The 19,132-nt window shown below is 41.3% G+C and overlaps 1 protein-coding gene across 2 annotated transcripts in view; it reads left to right on the plus strand.

Annotated features, from left to right (window-relative positions):
• Nucleotides 1-13,112, plus strand: part of EPAS1 (endothelial PAS domain protein 1) — a 41,174-nt gene extending 28,062 nt beyond the window's left edge. For both annotated transcript variants that reach the window (XM_035891268.1, XM_035891269.1), the window contains exons 8-16: nt 4,729-4,876; nt 5,642-5,850; nt 6,175-6,362; nt 7,256-7,366; nt 9,124-9,608; nt 10,756-10,879; nt 10,969-11,086; nt 11,611-11,784; nt 12,525-13,112. In XM_035891268.1, the coding sequence (XP_035747161.1) occupies nt 4,729-4,876; nt 5,642-5,850; nt 6,175-6,362; nt 7,256-7,366; nt 9,124-9,608; nt 10,756-10,879; nt 10,969-11,086; nt 11,611-11,784; nt 12,525-12,676 (1,709 nt within the window). In that variant the 3' untranslated portion in view covers nt 12,677-13,112. The remainder of the gene's footprint in view (nt 1-4,728; nt 4,877-5,641; nt 5,851-6,174; nt 6,363-7,255; nt 7,367-9,123; nt 9,609-10,755; nt 10,880-10,968; nt 11,087-11,610; nt 11,785-12,524) is intronic.
• The last annotated feature ends 6,020 nt before the right edge of the window (nt 13,113-19,132 follow it).

Below are 19,132 nucleotides of genomic sequence, written 5' to 3' on the forward strand. Positions count from 1 at the left end.
AATGGCAGCTGTAAAGGGCAATAGGAAGATCTTACTGCAGTGTGTTTTTTAATGTCTGTCTTCTGCTACCAAATAACAATCATCTTCCCCACTGAAAACAGATGTGCAAGGAGACTTTCTAAAGGGGTATTCATTATACAAATAATATATACTGCCAGGAGCAGCTTCTTCTTGTTATTCCTATGCCTATGTGAACTGCCAGTTTTAGCTGGTTTTAACATAAAGTAGCCAAATCATTCCGGGAGCAGAGATCAGAGCCAAGATGTGCTCCCTTTCTTCAGCAAGCTGCAGTTATGCTTCCTCTCTCTCTCACGTCAGGTGTCTTAACATTACTGGGTTTATATCTTCAGTCTTTGTCCTTAGAGTTGGTGCTATGGCTGGAGACAGCATGGTGCACTAATGCACAAATGCCAATTCCCACCTCTGGCTGTTACAACCACTGAACTAGTGCATGAGAGAGTTCTCAGCACCGAACCACCGCTAAAACTTCTTCTGCAGCTCTTTTTATTAAAAACAAAGCAAAGCTGCTAGACTGGAGTCCACAAGCTAAAAAAAAAAAAAAAAGGCCCACCTTTTAGTTACTATGATCAACGTCTCTGTCCTCAGGAAAAAAGCCCATGACTTTGGTCATGCCTCTAGGGAATTGCCCACAAAGCAGACTTACAAAAAGTATTTTTGTGCTTCCCAGAGAAAAGTAGCAGCAAAGAATAACTGTCTGACCTTAAGGGGGAAAGGGAATATGCGTTAGCTCCAATGGCAAGGATTCAGGACAGCTTTGAGTTTAAATGTTACTTGAAAGAATGTTTGGCAGCGATCAAAGCTGTGTGCTGTAAAACAGTGTTGGTATGAATCATCCTGTTTCCAGAGCTGCTTTTAAAAAGAGAGAGAGAAAAAAAAAGAAATCACACCATACCTAAGCGAGTTGTCTGGGAATGTATTTGTTAAAGTTGTTTCTTAGGCAATACGTGTTCCTGCTTTTAGCAATAAAAAGGAATTAGTGATATTCATAGATAGGATGAACGTACCCTATGCTGGGCTGTCAAGAGCCATCCTGATGGGTGGCCAGTGGGTATGCTGCCTGGTTGCCTTTGAATCGCTGGGCTGCAATTCTAAGAATGGGACAATGCCAGGGAGGGAATTAAATGAGAGATGGCAATCTCTTTGGTGTAACAGGGGAGAGGGTGCACCCTTCTTGGTTATCCCAATCTAATTAATTAAATGGGACCATTGAGTTGGGACTTGTTCATGTAAAGATTTCTGGACCATCTCTAATAACCATCTTGACCAGGCATTGATTGAGATTGCTCCTCACGCTAGCAATTTGAGTCACCTCATGCAGAGCACAGTTTATGTCTAGGTGCCATTTGTGCCTACGGAAAAGGGCCATGTCCTACAAACTTTTGCCGTTGAGCATGAGGACTGATCAAGAAGCAGAATGAAGGCCAGGGGAAGTCTAGCGGGGTGGGTTATACCAGCAAGAATGCTCAAGGCACTCTGCACTAAACATTTAGGATCAAACTGTTCTGTAGTCTTTCTGATAGCACAGCATCAGCATGGATGATCTCTACTGTTGGAAGCACAGGACCAAACTGTGCTGTGATAAATGCTGTTGCCCACAACAGAACCATCATTTTACATTGCCAGCAAATTTGACCCTTTTAGTTTTTCTAAGATAAATTCTTCCCATGTCTTCTGGGAGAGTCAGGCTTCTTACCAACACAGAACGACCACAAAGGCAAAGTGACAGCATGCTGTGACTTGAGAAAACACACATAAAGCCCTCCAAATAGGAAATCCCTAAGTTTCATAATGTGTGCCATGAGATGTTGTCTAATCCACAGTCTAACCAAGCAGGTATATAGCTTATACAGAACTTACTAGTTCTTCCTAGCACTTAGCTATACATAACTTACTAGTTCTTCCTGGCTATGGTAATTTATATATCAAAATATCCACCTTGAAATTCATGTTTAGCACACTTGTTTTTATTAAATAATAATTTTTATTAGAGATATGTGTAGAGTATAGATTCATGCAGTAATACAGTCATCAATTCTGACAGTGCCAACCATGTAGTATTGTAAAGATGCATAGGAAATAGGAGAAGGAGACTGAAGTTTGAAGAGAGAGGGAGAAAAACCTCAAATGACTCTCTTGCATAAAAGCAGAAGTCCTTCAAGGGGAGGACTAATTTAATGATAAATCATGCTTATTGCAGTTTTACTGTACTGCAGGGTGGTTGTTTTTTTTTTTCTTGAGGTGAAATAACAGCCTCACATTCAAGCAGACCACAATAGTGTTTGTGTTCTTGGCTGGAAGTATGGTGCATATAGAGTACAGGAGTCTTAATTAGTCACCATCGAATTGAAGATTAAAGCGCATTTGGCAGTATTTAGCATACCCAGTTTTTCACATGATGAAAATCTCTGTCTTGTTACACAAATCTACAGAAAAGATTGATGGTAGAGCTATATTTTCAGCAATTAATAATCTATCATCACTTCCATTTAGTGTCTGGTCTTGTTGCCATTAAAGCCAATGGGAATTTCGCTAGTGACTTCAGTGGGGAGCTGAATGCCACCATCTGGGACCTGCCACTTGGTAGAACGTAGCAGAGGTTAGACAAGCCTTCCAAGTGAATCGTATTTCTCAAGTGTCTCTCAGCAATTAAAAACCAAATTCTGTCTTCAATTAAATTAATCCCTGCCTTCCCCCTTTCTCCACCCAAAGATAAGGAATATAATTGGAGCCTATTTCACTGAAAAGTTGCTTGCTAGTTCCGTAAAGATACAGATAATGTACGCTTCAAAAAAAAAAAAAAAGAGAAGTGAGAAGTTCACTCTGAAGGCAGAACCTTAAATGCAGCATTGATAACAAAGTCAGTAGTTAGAGTGTATTAGTAATTTATGAGATTACCCCGCAGAGGGATTCTGCTGTACTTTATTATATCAGAACATGACATGCTTTGAATAATAATAATAATAATAAAGATTAAAGCAGTAAAAAGCTTCTTTGTAATGTAACAGGCGCCTACACTGTGACTCTTATTGATGAGCTGATGATTAGGAAGCAGTGTAATTATGTTTCACAAGCAGAGCAGAACAGTCCAGTCACTAAAACACTTGGAAATGAAAGCCTTTTGATTTTGTTCCACCAGAAGTATTTAATCAATAAAAGTAATGTTCTACTTTGTCTAAATAAATTAAATGAAGGCTGATTAAATACTCCTAGGAAGACAACAAACAAACTTCAGAGATAGAAGGATAAACACAGCAACAATTATCTGCAAAACAGTTGTTGCATTTCACAGGCCTGGATTTGTACATTTGTATGGTGGTGATGTAGAAGAGAGGCTGACAGTAAATGGCTTCTGTTAATGGCCACATTCACAAGGAATTTTTCTGTACAAAGACTGCAGAATCAGGTTTCCAGCCTTACTGAGTCAAACTGCATTATTTTGAGGGCATTAGTTTGATAGCATACTGTCTTCAGGCATAAAAGCTGCCTAAAAGGGAAGATTGCCAATGTGGTCAAAGGTTTAGTTGAGCCAGTTCCCACTTCTGCGACTCAGTGTGACTGTGCCTGCTTACAAATACAAACTCGTCTTAGTAAAAGCGCTGCTTGCACACACCAGCCCTAATTTTATTGCCATTGATGGACAATATTTTTGCTCAACTGACAACTGTGAATTGCATGATGATGTTCATTGCTTTTACAAAAGGATTTACAACACACGGGACATCATAAAACTTTACATCTCAGAAGTCCAAAGCTCCATATTGAAAACTCATTCTCTTCAAATATTACAGGATACTTGGGGAAGGTGAAGGGGGTGGGATTTCACCTTTCAAACATCTAGATGAAGCTTTAAAACAGAGTTGTACTATTATCAGTTTATTGCTTGAGAAACATGAAACAATTAAAAAAAAAAAAAAAAAAGCCACCAAACCATTTTGAGTTAAACAAACACTGATTTGTCACATGGGTCTTGGTTCCTTCTAGGCTGCTAATTTCAAGCTATTGCAGATGAACAACATGGTTCAAACAGAGAGAAAAATACAGTAGTTCAGCTTTCTTTTTTCTCCTAGGCAAACCAGCCCCATTTACCATACTTAATGATGCTTTTTTAAGAGTGATATTACTTCTTCAGCCTCTTAAGACCAATGCTGTGCTAGTGACACCTTCACTTTATTTGTGGTGTTGCTATCTCCAGCTCCTAATGCTAAGGTATAAAAAGAGATAGATAGGTATAGATTTAAACTATGAGATTTATCTTTTGTGTGTGTGTGAGTATAGCTTTTAAACCATCTGACTCTTGGGCTTATCCATTGCCTAAACAGCTTCACTTTCTACAGATCAGCTTGGGATCCTAAACTGAAGCACTTCTAGAACAGGGCCTTTCAAGAAACATGCAGTCAGCAGGCATTATTTTGGGGGGCAATTAAGATATTATATTAAAAGCAGAAAAAAAAAATCCCATCCTCTGATTTGAATACTGAGACCACCTAAAGAACTCAAATGCTAGGCATCTTGAGACCTCAAGTTAACGGCTCTTTTTTATGTTTAAAATGGCCAAACTTTCCCAAAGTTAGGAATCCTTGCTAACAAACGTCTCAGTGTAGTTTTGCAAAATGAAAACTCAGAAGTGGGTTTCTTTAGAACCAGCGTTACGTATTGTGCGTTCCTGTCCTGCTGCATTATTTATATCTTTCTGCCCCCTTTTCCCAGTGTGTACAAAAGGTCAAGTAGTGACGGGCCAGTACCGTATGCTTGCCAAGCATGGTGGATACGTATGGCTGGAGACTCAAGGAACGGTGATTTACAATACGCGCAACCTACAGCCTCAGTGTATTGTCTGTGTCAACTATGTGCTGAGGTAAGTTGTACGGGACCGAAAAACCATGTATGGATTCATGTGCTGGAAGAAATGCAGTAATCAGAGGAACTTTTGAAGGGTCTATTTATTCAGTGTTCTTATTCCGAAATCGGCTTAGTCATGTTTATTCAGTCTTGTTTACTGATGTTAGACATCGATGAAAAATGTGGCATGCCTGTTCCCATACACGCTGTTGAAATACACCACAGCCTTGCTCTTCTGCAGAGCGGCTGCTCTGCTGCTACAACAGAGTATAAAGCCCGCACTGAAGATTTTACTGTGTAACACAACTGCTAATATGTTTTGTTTTTCTGATGCTGTGACAGAGAGATAAAATTAAGTAGTAGTTGTATCTTATGTTGCTAGGAGAAGCAGTCTTCCGCCTCAAAGATCAGGACCAATCAGGAGTTCTGCCTCTGTCTGGCAAAACTCAAGTATTTTTGGTCCTAGATGGGGCCAAAATAGGAAATACTTATTTGAGTGATAGTCTGGGTCATTATAGCTTCGACTACATCCCTTTAAAAAGCAGAGCAACAAAGCCCTGAGTATTCCCACAGAAGTCCTTACCACACTCTCTGCGTCATCTGAGCTGGTGGTGCTCAGCAACCCTGGAACCGTGCCTCGCCTGTCGAGAGCCTGGCGTGCAACCGAGAGAGGCCAAAATGCTTGTATGGGCCCCAGCTTTAGAGAGCTTTTACTGCCTACATTACCCACATCTTTTTTTTTTTTAGAGTGCAAAATACCTAAAACCTATTTTCTTGTTAGTGAAATTGAGAAGAATGATGTTGTGTTCTCCATGGACCAAACGGAATCGCTCTTCAAGCCTCACCTGCTGACAATGAGCACCGCCTATGAGAGCGGCATCCCTGGCACGGAGAAGAGCGACTTCTTGTTTACTAAGTTAAAGGAGGAACCAGAGGAACTTGCTCAGCTGGCACCAACACCTGGCGATGCCATTATTTCCCTGGATTTTGGTTAGTATTTGTATAAATAATTTTGGTGCAACAAAGAACCACATATGAGCCTACATTTAGAAACTTAACAGACGAGGTCTGTTTGCTGTGTGTACAAATCGGGAGTAATGGCTATAAGAGCCCACGTGCTCACACCAGTGGAAAATTTCTGTGAATGAGAGCAGAATCAGGCTTTCTTGCTGACTAAACAACGCGCATTAAGTCTATGCCAGCTTATTGTCATGGCAACTAGGAGCAGTGTTTACTTTCAGTGAATAGCTGCAATTATATCATAACACAGCACAACCTAAAAGCATCCATTAATATTGCTAAAACTCTATGCAGGGACACAGAAGTTTGAGGAGGCCCCTGCCTTCACCAGTGCTGTTTTGACACCAAACAAAGCATGGCCAGTGGAAGTGAAAAGCCACACTGCTCAAGGTGAAACACTGACGATACCGTCCTTTACAATGCCTCAGATTGCTCCTGGCAGCAGTACTCCAAGCGCAAGCAGCAACAGTAGCTGTTCCACGGTAAGAAGAGCTTTAAAAAAATTGCACGTTACGTTTTGCATGTAAGTCCTATCGATATATGTAGATGACGTTTTCATGTTAGCAGTCCTATCTCATTGCTTATGAACAAAGCCCAGTGTATCTGTATCTCCCCGGTACTGCATATATCTTAAGCATCAATAGCAAAAATGTCAAATGGGAACTATATCCTGCCTTGACATTGCAACCCTTTTTTTCTGCCAGCTGTCCCTCAGTAATTACTATAACCTATAAACCAACTAGTAGAAGAAATGCTACCACCTTTCATGGAGTTAGCCTTAAATAAAAAGCCAATGTAAAACGGTATGGTCACTAGCAACATTGCCCCAGACCCCTATGGCCTCTTTCTATTTGTTAACTAGAACATATAGTCTCTAGTCAAGAAACTTTACCGAGCTCAGGCTTTTGAGAGCAGCTCCATGGAGCTCCTCGCTTGAAAGAACGAATGTGCTTTCAGGGCATTGCCCCCAAGACCTGGAGCCACCCTTAGCCAGCCTTTACTAGACAATGTCCAATTTTAATGAAGACATTTAGCTGTAGTGCTAAGCATCTCCCTTCTTGACACAAGTGTTTAGTAGCATACATCTCATGTTGCTGGTCTGAGTTGCAAAAAAACCATTTAAACTAAGACAACAACTAGGTTCCTGTATTGGGTGCCTTTGTTAATCGGTATAGCTCTCCAATTTTGTAGTGACATGTAATCTTGTGTTGGAGAAAAGCCTATGATAGAAGTGGACAGGTTTGGGTTCTGAGGACACTAAATATACAGCCTGGTATCGTAGGAAAGACCTGTTACTGAATAGTATAAACTTCATGATGCTAAGCCAATACTGTGGTTGTCTTGCTGCTTATAGCATATTCTTATTTCTGTGCAGCCAAGCAGCCCAGGAGATTATTACAGTTCTGTGGATGAAGATCTTAAGATTGAGGTGATTGAAAAACTCTTTGCCATGGACACGGAATCAAAAAATCAGTGCAACTCCCAGGTAAGGAAGTAGCATCGCTTCCAAAGCCATAAGGATCAGTCCCCTGCTAGCAGGTGGTACAGATGCGTGCTGTATGTGCAGATACAGTAACATACATGCCAACAGCATTTGCACGCGTACACCAAGACTTTGATGCACAAAACTAACAAAAATATACGCTTGCAAAAGCTGGGGTGTAATTTTCTATCCCTAACTCTCTGAGGCAAGTCCCTTAGGGTGTCACTGTGGTGGCACTGCTAAGAAGCAGCAGAGAGCTTTAAGAATTTGGAAGCTTCTGTAGACTGGATAAGGAATATAAGCAGCCGCCTTTTTTTTTTTTTTTTTTTAATCTGGCCTAATGACTGTCATGTAAACATCCTTTCTAGAACAAATTATAATAAACTAATTTTTGCAAAACCTCGAAGTGAGGAAGAAATGCCCCTCACAGCACACGCCTCCTTTAACTACAAAATGAAAACTGTCATTTTGGAGATATTCCTCTTACCTCTTGGGAGCATTTCAGGGAGACGTGACAGTTGCACATAAAGTAACATAAAGTGTCAGTCTCCTGCATTCTAATCAGGGTGTAAGTGTAGAAATTCCCTCTTAAATAACTCTCTTGATGCTCCACTATTAAAACATTACATCAAGTAAATAAAAGGTGTAGGCCTGATTCAGCCCACCTAACATAAGGTACTTAATGAAATGCCTTTGTTAAGAGCTTATATTTCTTGATAGCTAAGAGAAAGAAACAGGCATTGCTGGGTGGCATCTCTGACCTTACACACTTCTTCTGTTAATCCTATGGAAAGTTTGGGGTGATTTTAAGAGAAAGAAACAGGCATTTCTGGGTGGCATCTCTGACCTTACACACTTCTGTTAATCCTATGGAAAGTTTGGGGTGATTTGGGCCCAAATGAGGTGCCTCAATTTGCCAGTGCAATTTGCAGACCTAGTAAGATACAGGTAGGCTGTAGTCCATACCCTGAAGAAATTTCATCTAAGTTTGGACATAGAAATAGCCCTGACAGCAATAGAAAGAGTGGACAGACAGGAGGAAAACATGGATCAGGATCAAACTCAGTGCAAGACTTGACATGTGCAAACTTCATTTTTGTCAGACTCAGCATCTGCTTTCGCAAGTGTGTCCCACCACATCATCAGGTTTGTCTGGTGGGAAAAATGGGTGTTAGAAAAGTGCCCCTGTCATGAGCTGACTGGTGGGCCAACATTCATTTCCCTCTCTCTTCAGCTCTGGTCAAATGGCAAGAGACATTAATTTAAATATGACTAGTTCTCCAAGGAAAAAAAAATACAGATTTAAGTGCAATAGTGTCCTTCCAACTACATTTTTTTAAAACCTGTGCATTTTTTTTTTTTCGTTTAGCTGGATTATGAGAAAGCTGTGTTTTCTGTTTTAGCATAAAAAAGCCCAAGGTTGAACTACATGCCACATGTTGTAGAGTCTTGGCAGACAAGCTATTCAAAGCTTAATGAAACACAAGATCTAGTTCAGATCACAGTGATGTTGCAGGCTTATCTGGAAACTTTTTTCTTCAGTTTGTCATCTTACTCTGCTGCTGCTGCTGCTATGATGAACATGTATGCTAGTTATTGAAATAAGACATCTTTAAATAGGAGCTGGGCAGTTTCATGTAGGTAAATTTGGCATACAGTGATTTTTCAGCTTCATGTCTACTAATATTTCATATCACACTAACTGCCACGACTATTATTAACTCTTAGTTTCTTTATCAACTTCATTTATTTTTGTGCAGACTGACTTCAACGAACTGGACCTTGAAACCTTGGCTCCTTACATTCCTATGGATGGAGAAGATTTCCAGCTCAGCCCAATCTGCCAAGAAGAACGTCCTCTCTCGGAAAGTGCACAAAATACCCAGCAGAGTCTAAGTAGCATGAGTACCATCTTCCAACCCCTTGCTTCTGCTTCACAGAATCAGTTCCTCCCAGAGAAATATTGCCCACAGCTATCAAATAAAAACATTAACCCCGGTCATGGGTCCCTGTCATCGGTGTTCTTCAACAATGTGAGCAGGTCATCACTGCCACCATACCATGACCAAGCCAGCACTCCCCTGTCTTCGATGGGAGGAAGACCAAACACCCAGTGGCCACCTGATCCTCCATTAGAATACGTTCCTGCTAAATGGAGATGCATGGATAAATACTCAGGATCCCTATCAAGTTCCCCTTCAGGGCCACCAGTACACTCTCCCAGCATGTCCATATATAAAAAAAGGTAAGAGGTTTTGGGGTATAACTATGTATTTTACTCAGAAAATACTTTAGGGGATGGGGGGGGTGTCATAATATTGAAAAATTCTTGTTTCTCAATACAGCTGGAATAGTTGTTTTGACAGGCATCAAACTGCACTTTTGGGGAAATTAGTATGGTGCTCTCCCAGCAGCAGTCAGTCTAGGGGAATCAGAAGTGGGCTAATTTTTTGCTGCCTGTAAGGATGCATGAATGGATTTCCTGCTGGTTGGATAAAGATTACCCAAGTCATTTTGCAAAGCCTGCATGCAGTTCTAAAAAAAAGCCGAAAAGGCCTATTGGTCCCACCAGTAAGCTGGGACCCAAGCATACTTTTGTATTCTGCACATATTTTTTTTTGCACAACAGAAAATAGGGGAGAAGGAGGGATGACAGTACATTTATTGTTGGCACACACAAATACTACAACTAACATTTAAAATTACAGGGTTTTTTTCTACAGCCCTTCTTTGCCTTGATCACTTTCTTACACATGTGACCAGTATGAGATGAGATGTAGATCTGAGGCTGTAGTCCTACAAGTTTCCTATGACAGCTAGAAGTTTCTCTGTAGCCCTTGGGTAGCATGCAGAGTGTGGGTCTTCAGTGCCGGTCATGCTAAAAGGTCCAGGAAGTACGTAAAATAGCAGTGTTCATTTTAAAACATGAACCTGTGCAGTTTACCTGCAATTTGCGTTCTGGGATTTCTTGTTGTTGGCAGAAATACCAGTGTCTGGATGTGCATCTGGAAAGAGAGGGTTTGTCCCCAAACAGCAACCGCTGTGTTCATATTTAGTATGGAAAGCAGGGGAACAGGTGTGGCTCCCAAAATTCTATCCTTAAAAATCGCATGACTTTCTTTTCCACAGCAGCTTTATGGCTGCCTGGAGATTCCTAGAGGCTGTTTATGCTAGACTTTCATTAGCCTTTGATCGCAAAAGTCAAAAGTTTCCAAAGCTTGTGGGATGACTAACAAAAGGAAATAAAAACATTTCATGTTTGAGGTCTGTCCCCACTGTCATGTGTCAAAGACACCTTAAATGTCTTTAAATGAAAGAAGAATCTGTATAAATGAACGAGATGGTTTAGATTTGCCTCCCTGTTCACTCACCCAGAGATCTTTACTCAACAGGCCCCTGGATGCTTTTGTGCAACGAGGCATAGATATAAACCCAGCAAGAATTGCTCTGTCTAACAGTTTGAAACTGAAGCGACAACTGGATTATGAAGAACAAGCATTGCAACAGCTGAGTGGGGTAAGAATAAGAAATGCATCCCCTTCACAACTTTGGACTCACCACAGACATCAGTGTCATCATTTGTTTTGCTTTTCTTCACATTCTAGGGAGATCCGTCTGTCATTAACCCGTCTCACCTAATGTGGAAGAGAATGAAATTTCTCAAAGGGGAGAACTGTTCCTTGGTTACAGAAAAGAAGTCTCTCAGCACAAGTGTTCTTACTGGTAAGAGAAAGAAAGTGGGTTTGCAATGTTAAGTATCGAAACAGCGGTTTTAGGCAGGTTAATAGAAACAAAAACTCTTTCAAAAGGAAACGTGAATAAGCTCTGTAAATATTATTACCTTAAGCTAAAACTAAAGATCAGATTGTATCACTAAGAGCTGAACAATTTAAGGTACATCTGATAACTACCAGGGAGATGCTGTCACGTATGTTCACACCCTTGCTTTGGAGGTAACAGAGATCAGCTTAATGGAGGTGAGTTTACCTCCTGCTGATCCAAGGTGCGGCTATCTCCGAGCTAGAGCCGATACTTTACAACATTGTGTTTCCTTACACAAGCCTATCGCGGGTGCAATACCACTTCTAGAGCTAGTGCTGTTTCTGATTTCCTTTGTCACAAGATGTAGGTATGCCTACACCGTGTGACTGTCACACTGAGTAGCTCTTTGCTTTGAATTGGTATTATCTACTATAATTACTACACTGGCTTAATCTATCTTTGCCCCTCCCCACTGTGTAAACCAGATGAATTTGTCTGTAACTCAAGAGGTCTGAGCCAACCAATGAACCAACTGCAGCAGCAGCAGCAACCCACCTGTGGCGGTCCTGGTGAGAATTTGAAAGCAGGAGCGTTTCCCCCTCCGTTTTACAGTTCCCATTATCAGGACTATACTGTCCAGCCAGCTCATAAAGCATCAGGTAAGAGCTGTCAAATACAGAAATTTGAAAGTGTCGGTATTTAGTTCCAGTACTGATGCCATGAAAGAAAACACTTTAAAAAATATGGAGGAGGATGATAAACCGAGAACCAAAGGTGTATTGCTTCACAGAATGAAAGAATAGTTGTGTAGTTTAGTGTGAAACTTTAATGTTTGCATTTGTGATATATTGGTAAAATTATTTTTGCCCTTCATTTCAATTAGACTTAATATATTTTTACCTTGGAGGTTCAGTAATCTTCCAGCCATACTCTTGTCTTGTGATGGAATTGATTAAATTGTACTAAACAACTTCCCTGCAGCGTTGATATGGGAGGTTTGTAGGTTAGAGTCTTAACATGTGCCTTCTAAAAGTAAAAATAAGTAATTCAAGGGGACATATACATGTCCCTTTTATATATAAGGGGAGTGGGTGTTAATTTAGAAACTGTGTTGTTTACTACAGCTTTCCCCATCTGCACCAGTACCATTTTTCTCAGAACATTCTAAACTGGGGGTGGAGGTGAAAAACTGCACCTGCCCGCGTGACGTGCTTGCAACAGTTCAAGACAGAGCGATGCATAGGTTTGCTCTGAAACCTGTAACTGCTGGTGGTTTGAGGCATATTGACATAAACACAAAATGATATTATGACTGCTCTAAGCAGAAGAGGGAGGAGAGGAACAAAGTCCTCTCTCTGGTCTCAGCACCATGACTGACTTTGCTAATAATCTCTTCCAGGTATGACCAGTCGTCTGCTGGGGCCCTCCTTTGAACCCTACTTGTTGCCCGAGTTGACGAGATATGACTGTGAGGTAAACGTCCCTGTTGTGGGCAGCTCTACGCTTCTGCAGGGCAGCGAACTGCTCAGAGCACTGGACCAGGCAACCTGAGCGATCCAGCAATATTCCGTGGCCTATACTGGAGCGATCCGGCAATATTCCGTGGCCTATACTGTTCAAAACAGCTTCAGTTTTTAAATATATTTTTGCAAGTAGACAATTTCTAATACCAATACACTTTTACAGGATTTTACTTAGATATCGAACCTGTCCACGTTACCAAATAGTGGCCTTTTGAAGTTACTCACTTTATTATTCATATTAAAGAAATACATCTACTGTATTTTCTCTATTGCAATTAAAGTGTTGTTTAGAGAGTTTGATTACCCTCCCCTTGTCTCATTACTTGTAATTTATACTCTGAAAATTTCTTCAAATTCCATGCTAATAAAAAGCTGTGGTATAAATGCCTCATCATGTGATACTTTGGCTGCAGTACTGCAAAGATTTATTTTTATTGCCAAAGATGAATGAAACAAATTTGATCTCCAACCACAGTTTTTTGTTGATCTGCCAAATTGAAATCCTTTGAGTCTTTCTGTTTTCCAGCATTTATCGTATTGTAACTTTCATAACTTTTGGAAAAGCATACTAAGGAAAAATCCCAGCCTTCCGCCTCCCCCTTCCCCATCATTTTTTATACACTTTGTTGAAAGAAATGTGAATGGTGAACTGTAATGTTTGTGGGTATCTGTGAAAGTTGCACGTTGTAAGCTTTTTTTTTCCTCAGAAGCAAGCCCCGTTCTCAGCTGCCTTAACCTGGCTGAGCTCTACAGCCAAGGGAGTCCTACAGATTTACCCCAGTGGAGGCTTTAGACCCGTGTTTTCGTTTGTGTTGGAGTTTGTTTGTTTGCTCTTTGTTACACAAAACAGTTTTGTTGTTTTTCTTTTTTTTTTAATTTCTCTCTGGGTCAGTTGTTAATCATCTCTTGGTACTTTTGCTAAATCTAGGACACAACAACTTTAAGAGCTGTTCCTGCTAGAACTAGCATTGGCTATGGTGTTGCTGATATTTCAGGCATCTGACCAGCGGCCAGTACTAACACCTCTGATTAATGTTACCCTTTCTTCATTTTACATGCTAGCTAGCAATATAATTGCAATGTTGAATCATTAAAAGTTAAAGGAGTATTTCCCAGCATATTAGTTATAAGTAGACAAAAGAATTAAGGGTGAAAAGCTGGCAGGCAGGTCTCTCTCATTTTTAGTTGCCTTACATCAATCAGTAGCTGAAATGTCATTAAAAGGCAGCCAGACATTTTCAGAGCTCCTGCTCATGTGCGTATTTTAAAAAATAAGGCTTTGAATGCTTTAAAAGGCAAAGGGATTTGAAAGTTTAAATTACACCATATTTAAACAGCAAAAATAGTGAAGTAATAAAAGGCAGATGAGCACTTCTGACTGACTTTAAAATTATACATGCAGACCTAGATATGTGTTGGGACATATCAACTCGCTTCCATATCATCATAGCTTCACTAAAGAAAATGGAAGAGTGGCAATGTACAAAAGGTAAAAATCTGGCCCAGAAACTTAGAACAAAGATGCGGTCTTCTGCGACTTCTGATTCCGCTGAAGCCTGGTTTATGAAATTGCTTTGTATCATGCAGTGACACTTGCAGAGAGGGGGCCTTGGGTTCATTCAACAGCACTTCAGGGTTCGCTGTGTTAAGTAAGTCTTAACCACACACACTTGGAAAAGCTGAAGCTCTTTTGTTATTAGTACATAATATAAAAATATGCTCGTCCCTATTGTAGGCAATCTGTCAAGAGTTTATGACCAAAAGTAATCTACTCCTAAAGTGAAGTGATTACCACATGGAAAAAATATATTGTAAGCATCAAAAATCTGATGAACATTGGCAAGACAGAGCTGATAAATTTGCAGTGGCAAGGACTTAAAGGCTTCAAGGATTAAAGACACTTGAATACTGCTCTTCTGTTTCTTATTTGTCTAGTTTCAGCATTAAAAATGTTATACCCTAACAGTTTACTAAAACACTCTGAAAAAAATATTCCATGTCTTAATATTAATCATACTTTTTATCGTAATTATTTCATAATCTATATTGCTGAATTCTTATTGACAATATTATAACTGTATGGGAACTTTAACTTGGTAAGGAAATGTATTTTGACACTGATACCTTATTAAAGTATACTGATCCTAAATTCTTTGTGACTCGTTTGCTATGAATTTGTTATTTGTTGTATCATTGTAAAACAAAAGTATTTATTAAATTATTTATAGAAAATAAAGGTTTGCATTGATCTTTGAAGAACGACAGAACAAAGGGAAGTGACCCGTATTTACGAGCTGGGAAGTAGCCTGCCAAGGGCCCGCACCACCAACCTTTTTGTAGCCTTTGCCCAGCTTTCCTCTGGCGGAGCCCGCCCTTCCAAGACGTGTCCTGTGGTTCAGGCTGCTGCTTCCATTTCAAAGTGTGTTTCTGTCTGAGGAGCTGGGGGTGCCTCTTGTAATGCTACCCTTCAATAAAAAAAAAAAAAAATTAAATTAAATTGACAAAATGACACTTTAGAGGCCAAATTGCCACAGCTCCCCACTTCTGTGGCACTAACAAAGCCATCATGTTCTGGCAGTCCTGACAGGCCCACGAATAATGGGGCTCTCCCCCATCCAAGCCCCTGCCTCACCCACCCAGTCCTTGATCCCAATGCTGCTGGTAAAGAAAGATGCCAACCCTTTCCCCTATAGAAATTGCCAGTTTTGCCTGTGTAGTACCAGACACCGATGACGCTGTAGGAGGACAGACACATGAAGCAATTTGTTTCCAACACGCACTTAATTTCAGCCAGGATGGTGTGGAAGCTGTTGGTGCTTGGCACTTCCGCTAGCCACCTCCGAGACCCGCAGTGCCCACGCGGCCACCGCTGAGCTGCTCAAACATCAGCGAATCTTCCCAATAACCTGCCTCGGTGGGCTGCCCTCGCCACCTTTTCTAGACGGGATGCTCAGTAACTCCTTGCTTCGCAATCTGTTGTTGTTACCAAGACTCACACAGCACCCAGCAGTAAGGAGGGAAGGGTGGTGTGCCCCTTACCTGCCCTTTTAAAGCATCCCATTGATCCTCAGGGTGCTTGGACAAAGACTAACGCAGCATGCCAGCTCCTTATTCCTTACCCAACTGAGGGGTTAAAAAAAAAAAAAAAAAAAAAGCCACACTCTTAAGTAGAGATTAACCTGTTCAGAACATTTTCTGTCTTTCAAAGGTTGTAATCACTGCTACTGTAAATTAGTGCTGCCAGACACTATTTTTTGGAGGGGTATCCCACTCTTCTTAAGCTTAAGGAACATACTAGCACAGTGCCTTCAGCTTCTTCCCGCCCCAGCTAGACCCTTCTCATGTGAGTGAGTTCTACTGTTGGGATGTTGGTTTTGATGGGTTTTTTTTTTTTCCTTCCCCCCGTTACTCACATGAATGTCCTGGATAGCTAAGCTCTGACATTGCAATTTATGTACCCAAAAGAACCAAATCCTAGCCAGAAACATAAAGAACCAAATCCTAGCCAGAAACATAATACCTACATTGCACAATAGTTGAACAGCAGTTTATTACAGCTTTTTAAATATGTTGCAGTGTCCTGTTCCCCGCCTTCCCTGCCCCTGTAGGCCAGCAGAAGTGCTTAAAATTAAGAGCACGTCATCTTTCACAGCCCAAAAGCACCATTTCGTGGCATGAGCTCTTGCATCTCCAACAGCACAGACAGAACTGATCACACCGAGGTTGTTCAACACTGCGTTCTCCTGAGAAATGGGGCAGTTTTGCCAAATGCACGTGACTGGGTCTGGTCTTGGTCTCCCACTGATTTTCAAGTCTATCACCTTTTTAAAAATGATCAAGCCAACGTTCTTCCTAGACCATACATTTCATGCAGGTAAGATTCACGCTGTTTACTGACCAGATGGCTACAACAAAATACTACAAGAAATTCTCAACATCCTGGTAGGGTATATATATATATATGTAAATAAATACGTATATAATGATGATTATTGATAAACCTGAAAAAAATGCCCAAACCCCATTTCCACTGTAGCTCCTGGGCATGACAGACCGCAATCCTTGCCCTGACGTGAAAGCAGATTTAACGCCCCAAGTCACAGGAGACCAGCGCATTGCCCCAGGAGCCGCCGCACTGCCCCCCATTCATTTCAAACGCTCTCCTCAGCTATTAGGTGGCCGCTGTCATGTGCTGCTCAGGCAAGCAATGGTGGGGCACAGAGGAAAAAGGTTCTGCTGGCTCACAGACAGTAGCTCTTCCATCATCACCTTGACACTGTGCTTCGAGCAAAATCCTAAGAAATTTCAGACGCACCTGTAGTTTCTCCCACAGTTTTGGAAATGAGAGCAGAGTTGAGCAATTTCCCCAGGATGGCTGAACTCCGTCTGTAAAGCCAGAACAATTTCCCAGCCATGAGAGGAGCAATACAGTTTTGCTCTTTTAGTCCTACCAGCACCATAGAGCTAACACCAGTGGGAAGAGAATCCATCTTTGTGGTTCTCCAAACCTTCCCCCCATACAGATAATTTTGTGTTCAGAACAAAAATTAAGCCTGAGAGAGACACATACACTTGTCAGAGCACTTCCAGACGCTGCTATGTGCTTGACAGACACCAACAGGCTTGCTTAGGGTGTGATTTCCGAGTCTGGATGTATCCCCTGGCATTTTCAGCCCTGGGCAATCCTTATGCACTCACTCCAGAGTCTGGCCATTCCAAAGTTGGAGAACTCTGGGGTGCCCTGGAGCAGAGTGATCCACGGGGATCTCTCTGTCCAGTTATAACCCCTAAGTCAGGAAAATCAAAGGTTAACGCTCCCACGGGCAAAATAAACCCCACTCGTATGTCAGGCCAACTAAAACCCACTCATATGTCCGCTGGAGAGAGTGACAGTAAAGTGATCACCACGCCACCTCAGCAGAGTTTTCCAGAATCAAGCTCTTTCTAAAGACATCGACAGGGACGCATTTTCCCCAGTTACAAAGGTTTATGCAACTGAATTTTATTTTAGATTCTCTAGTGAAAAAACAGCAGCTTGAAAGTCTTACTCTCTTCTTGACAATTGCCAAAACCCCAGACTAAACCCCACAGCTCCCTGGCGTTATTTTGTACCAGAAGTCACATGAACTTCTAAGTGGCAAACCACAAAAGTTGCATCATATGATGAGCCGTATGATCAATACAAGTATATACAATTTTAATTCAGCTCCTCCTCCACACCACAGCACCACAACAGTATTACACTGGACGAAACGAAGCATAGCATGGATGTTGTCACCATCCATTTTTAGATATGTTGCATGACATCTATTGGCTTTTTTCCTGGACGAGCAGGCAATACTGATTGTGTCCATCACCTTACTGCTAACACAGATAGTGCTGTCCTTAACAGTAACCCCCAAAAGACACCAGCGTTAACAGAAAGCAAGCCAATGGAAGTTTCCTGGGAAAACAGGTTGCTCTCCATTATTTTAACTTCAGCTGCAAACCTCAAGACAAGCTTTCCTGTGCCTTGCACAGTTACAGAAATGCTTGTACTTCTTAGCGCATTTACACCTTTTAACACAGCTTGCAGTTCACTACTTCAATTTGTTTAAACTTTAGTCAGATTTTGGAGTGCATAGGATCGTCTCTTTTAGGGCCAGCCTGATCACTACAGAAAACTCAAAGATAAAGGAGACACCAACACTAAACACTTTAATTTTTGGTCACCCTCCCTCTCCTCTCTCAAAACTGCTCTTCTGCTGAAGAGATTCTGTTTAATGATAGGCAACACCTTGAACAACCACATACTGGTTTTGCTCTTAGCTAGCACCCCTTTCTGCCTTCTCCGGATCCACAGCAAGCAAAGTGTGTGCAAAGCCATCCAAGCGCTCTGAAAAGTGGGCAAAAACCTGGCTTTTGCAACCATGAATTGTACCTTAATATACCGAATGAACACTTTAACTTGTGCTTTAATTTTCAGAGTGACTTCTCCAACCTCCCTCCTTACAAAACCAAGAAGAAAGCATCTTTAGAAAAAAGGAAAGTCTAAAAAATAAAATACCGGTCTGGCTAACAGCAGAGGAACCAGGAACCAATTAAATATCTGGAACTCATTTAAGTTCATTTGAAAGACAGGGAACGTTCAAGTCAACAGTGCTCTCATTCCTCTTTCTGCAGCACAGTCCCTGTGGGGCAGGGTTTGTTTGCACTGAGGTTTTGTGTTAGAAACACACACACACTTAGCTAAATAGGATTTTGTTTATCCAGGATTTTTTCTGTCCTGTTCAGTGTGTTCATTCCAGAAACCTGTGCTGAAAATAATAAACGGGGTGAAAAGTGCTGATGCCCAGTGTTCAAGAACCAAGAGGTGAACGGCAGACTGCCGTGATGAGCAGGCTCAAAAGAGCTGTCCTGAAACCTGCTCAGAGCAAGCCCTCTTCAAAACCTACCAGGAGAATGCTTTCCCTGGTGGGTGTGTTTAGTGTGGATCCCAAATGAC

The sequence above is a fragment of the Egretta garzetta genome, unplaced genomic scaffold (assembly GCF_000687185.1).
Source record: "Egretta garzetta isolate BGI_Z169 unplaced genomic scaffold, ASM68718v1 scaffold123, whole genome shotgun sequence".
Classification (NCBI taxonomy): Eukaryota; Metazoa; Chordata; class Aves; order Pelecaniformes; family Ardeidae; genus Egretta; species Egretta garzetta.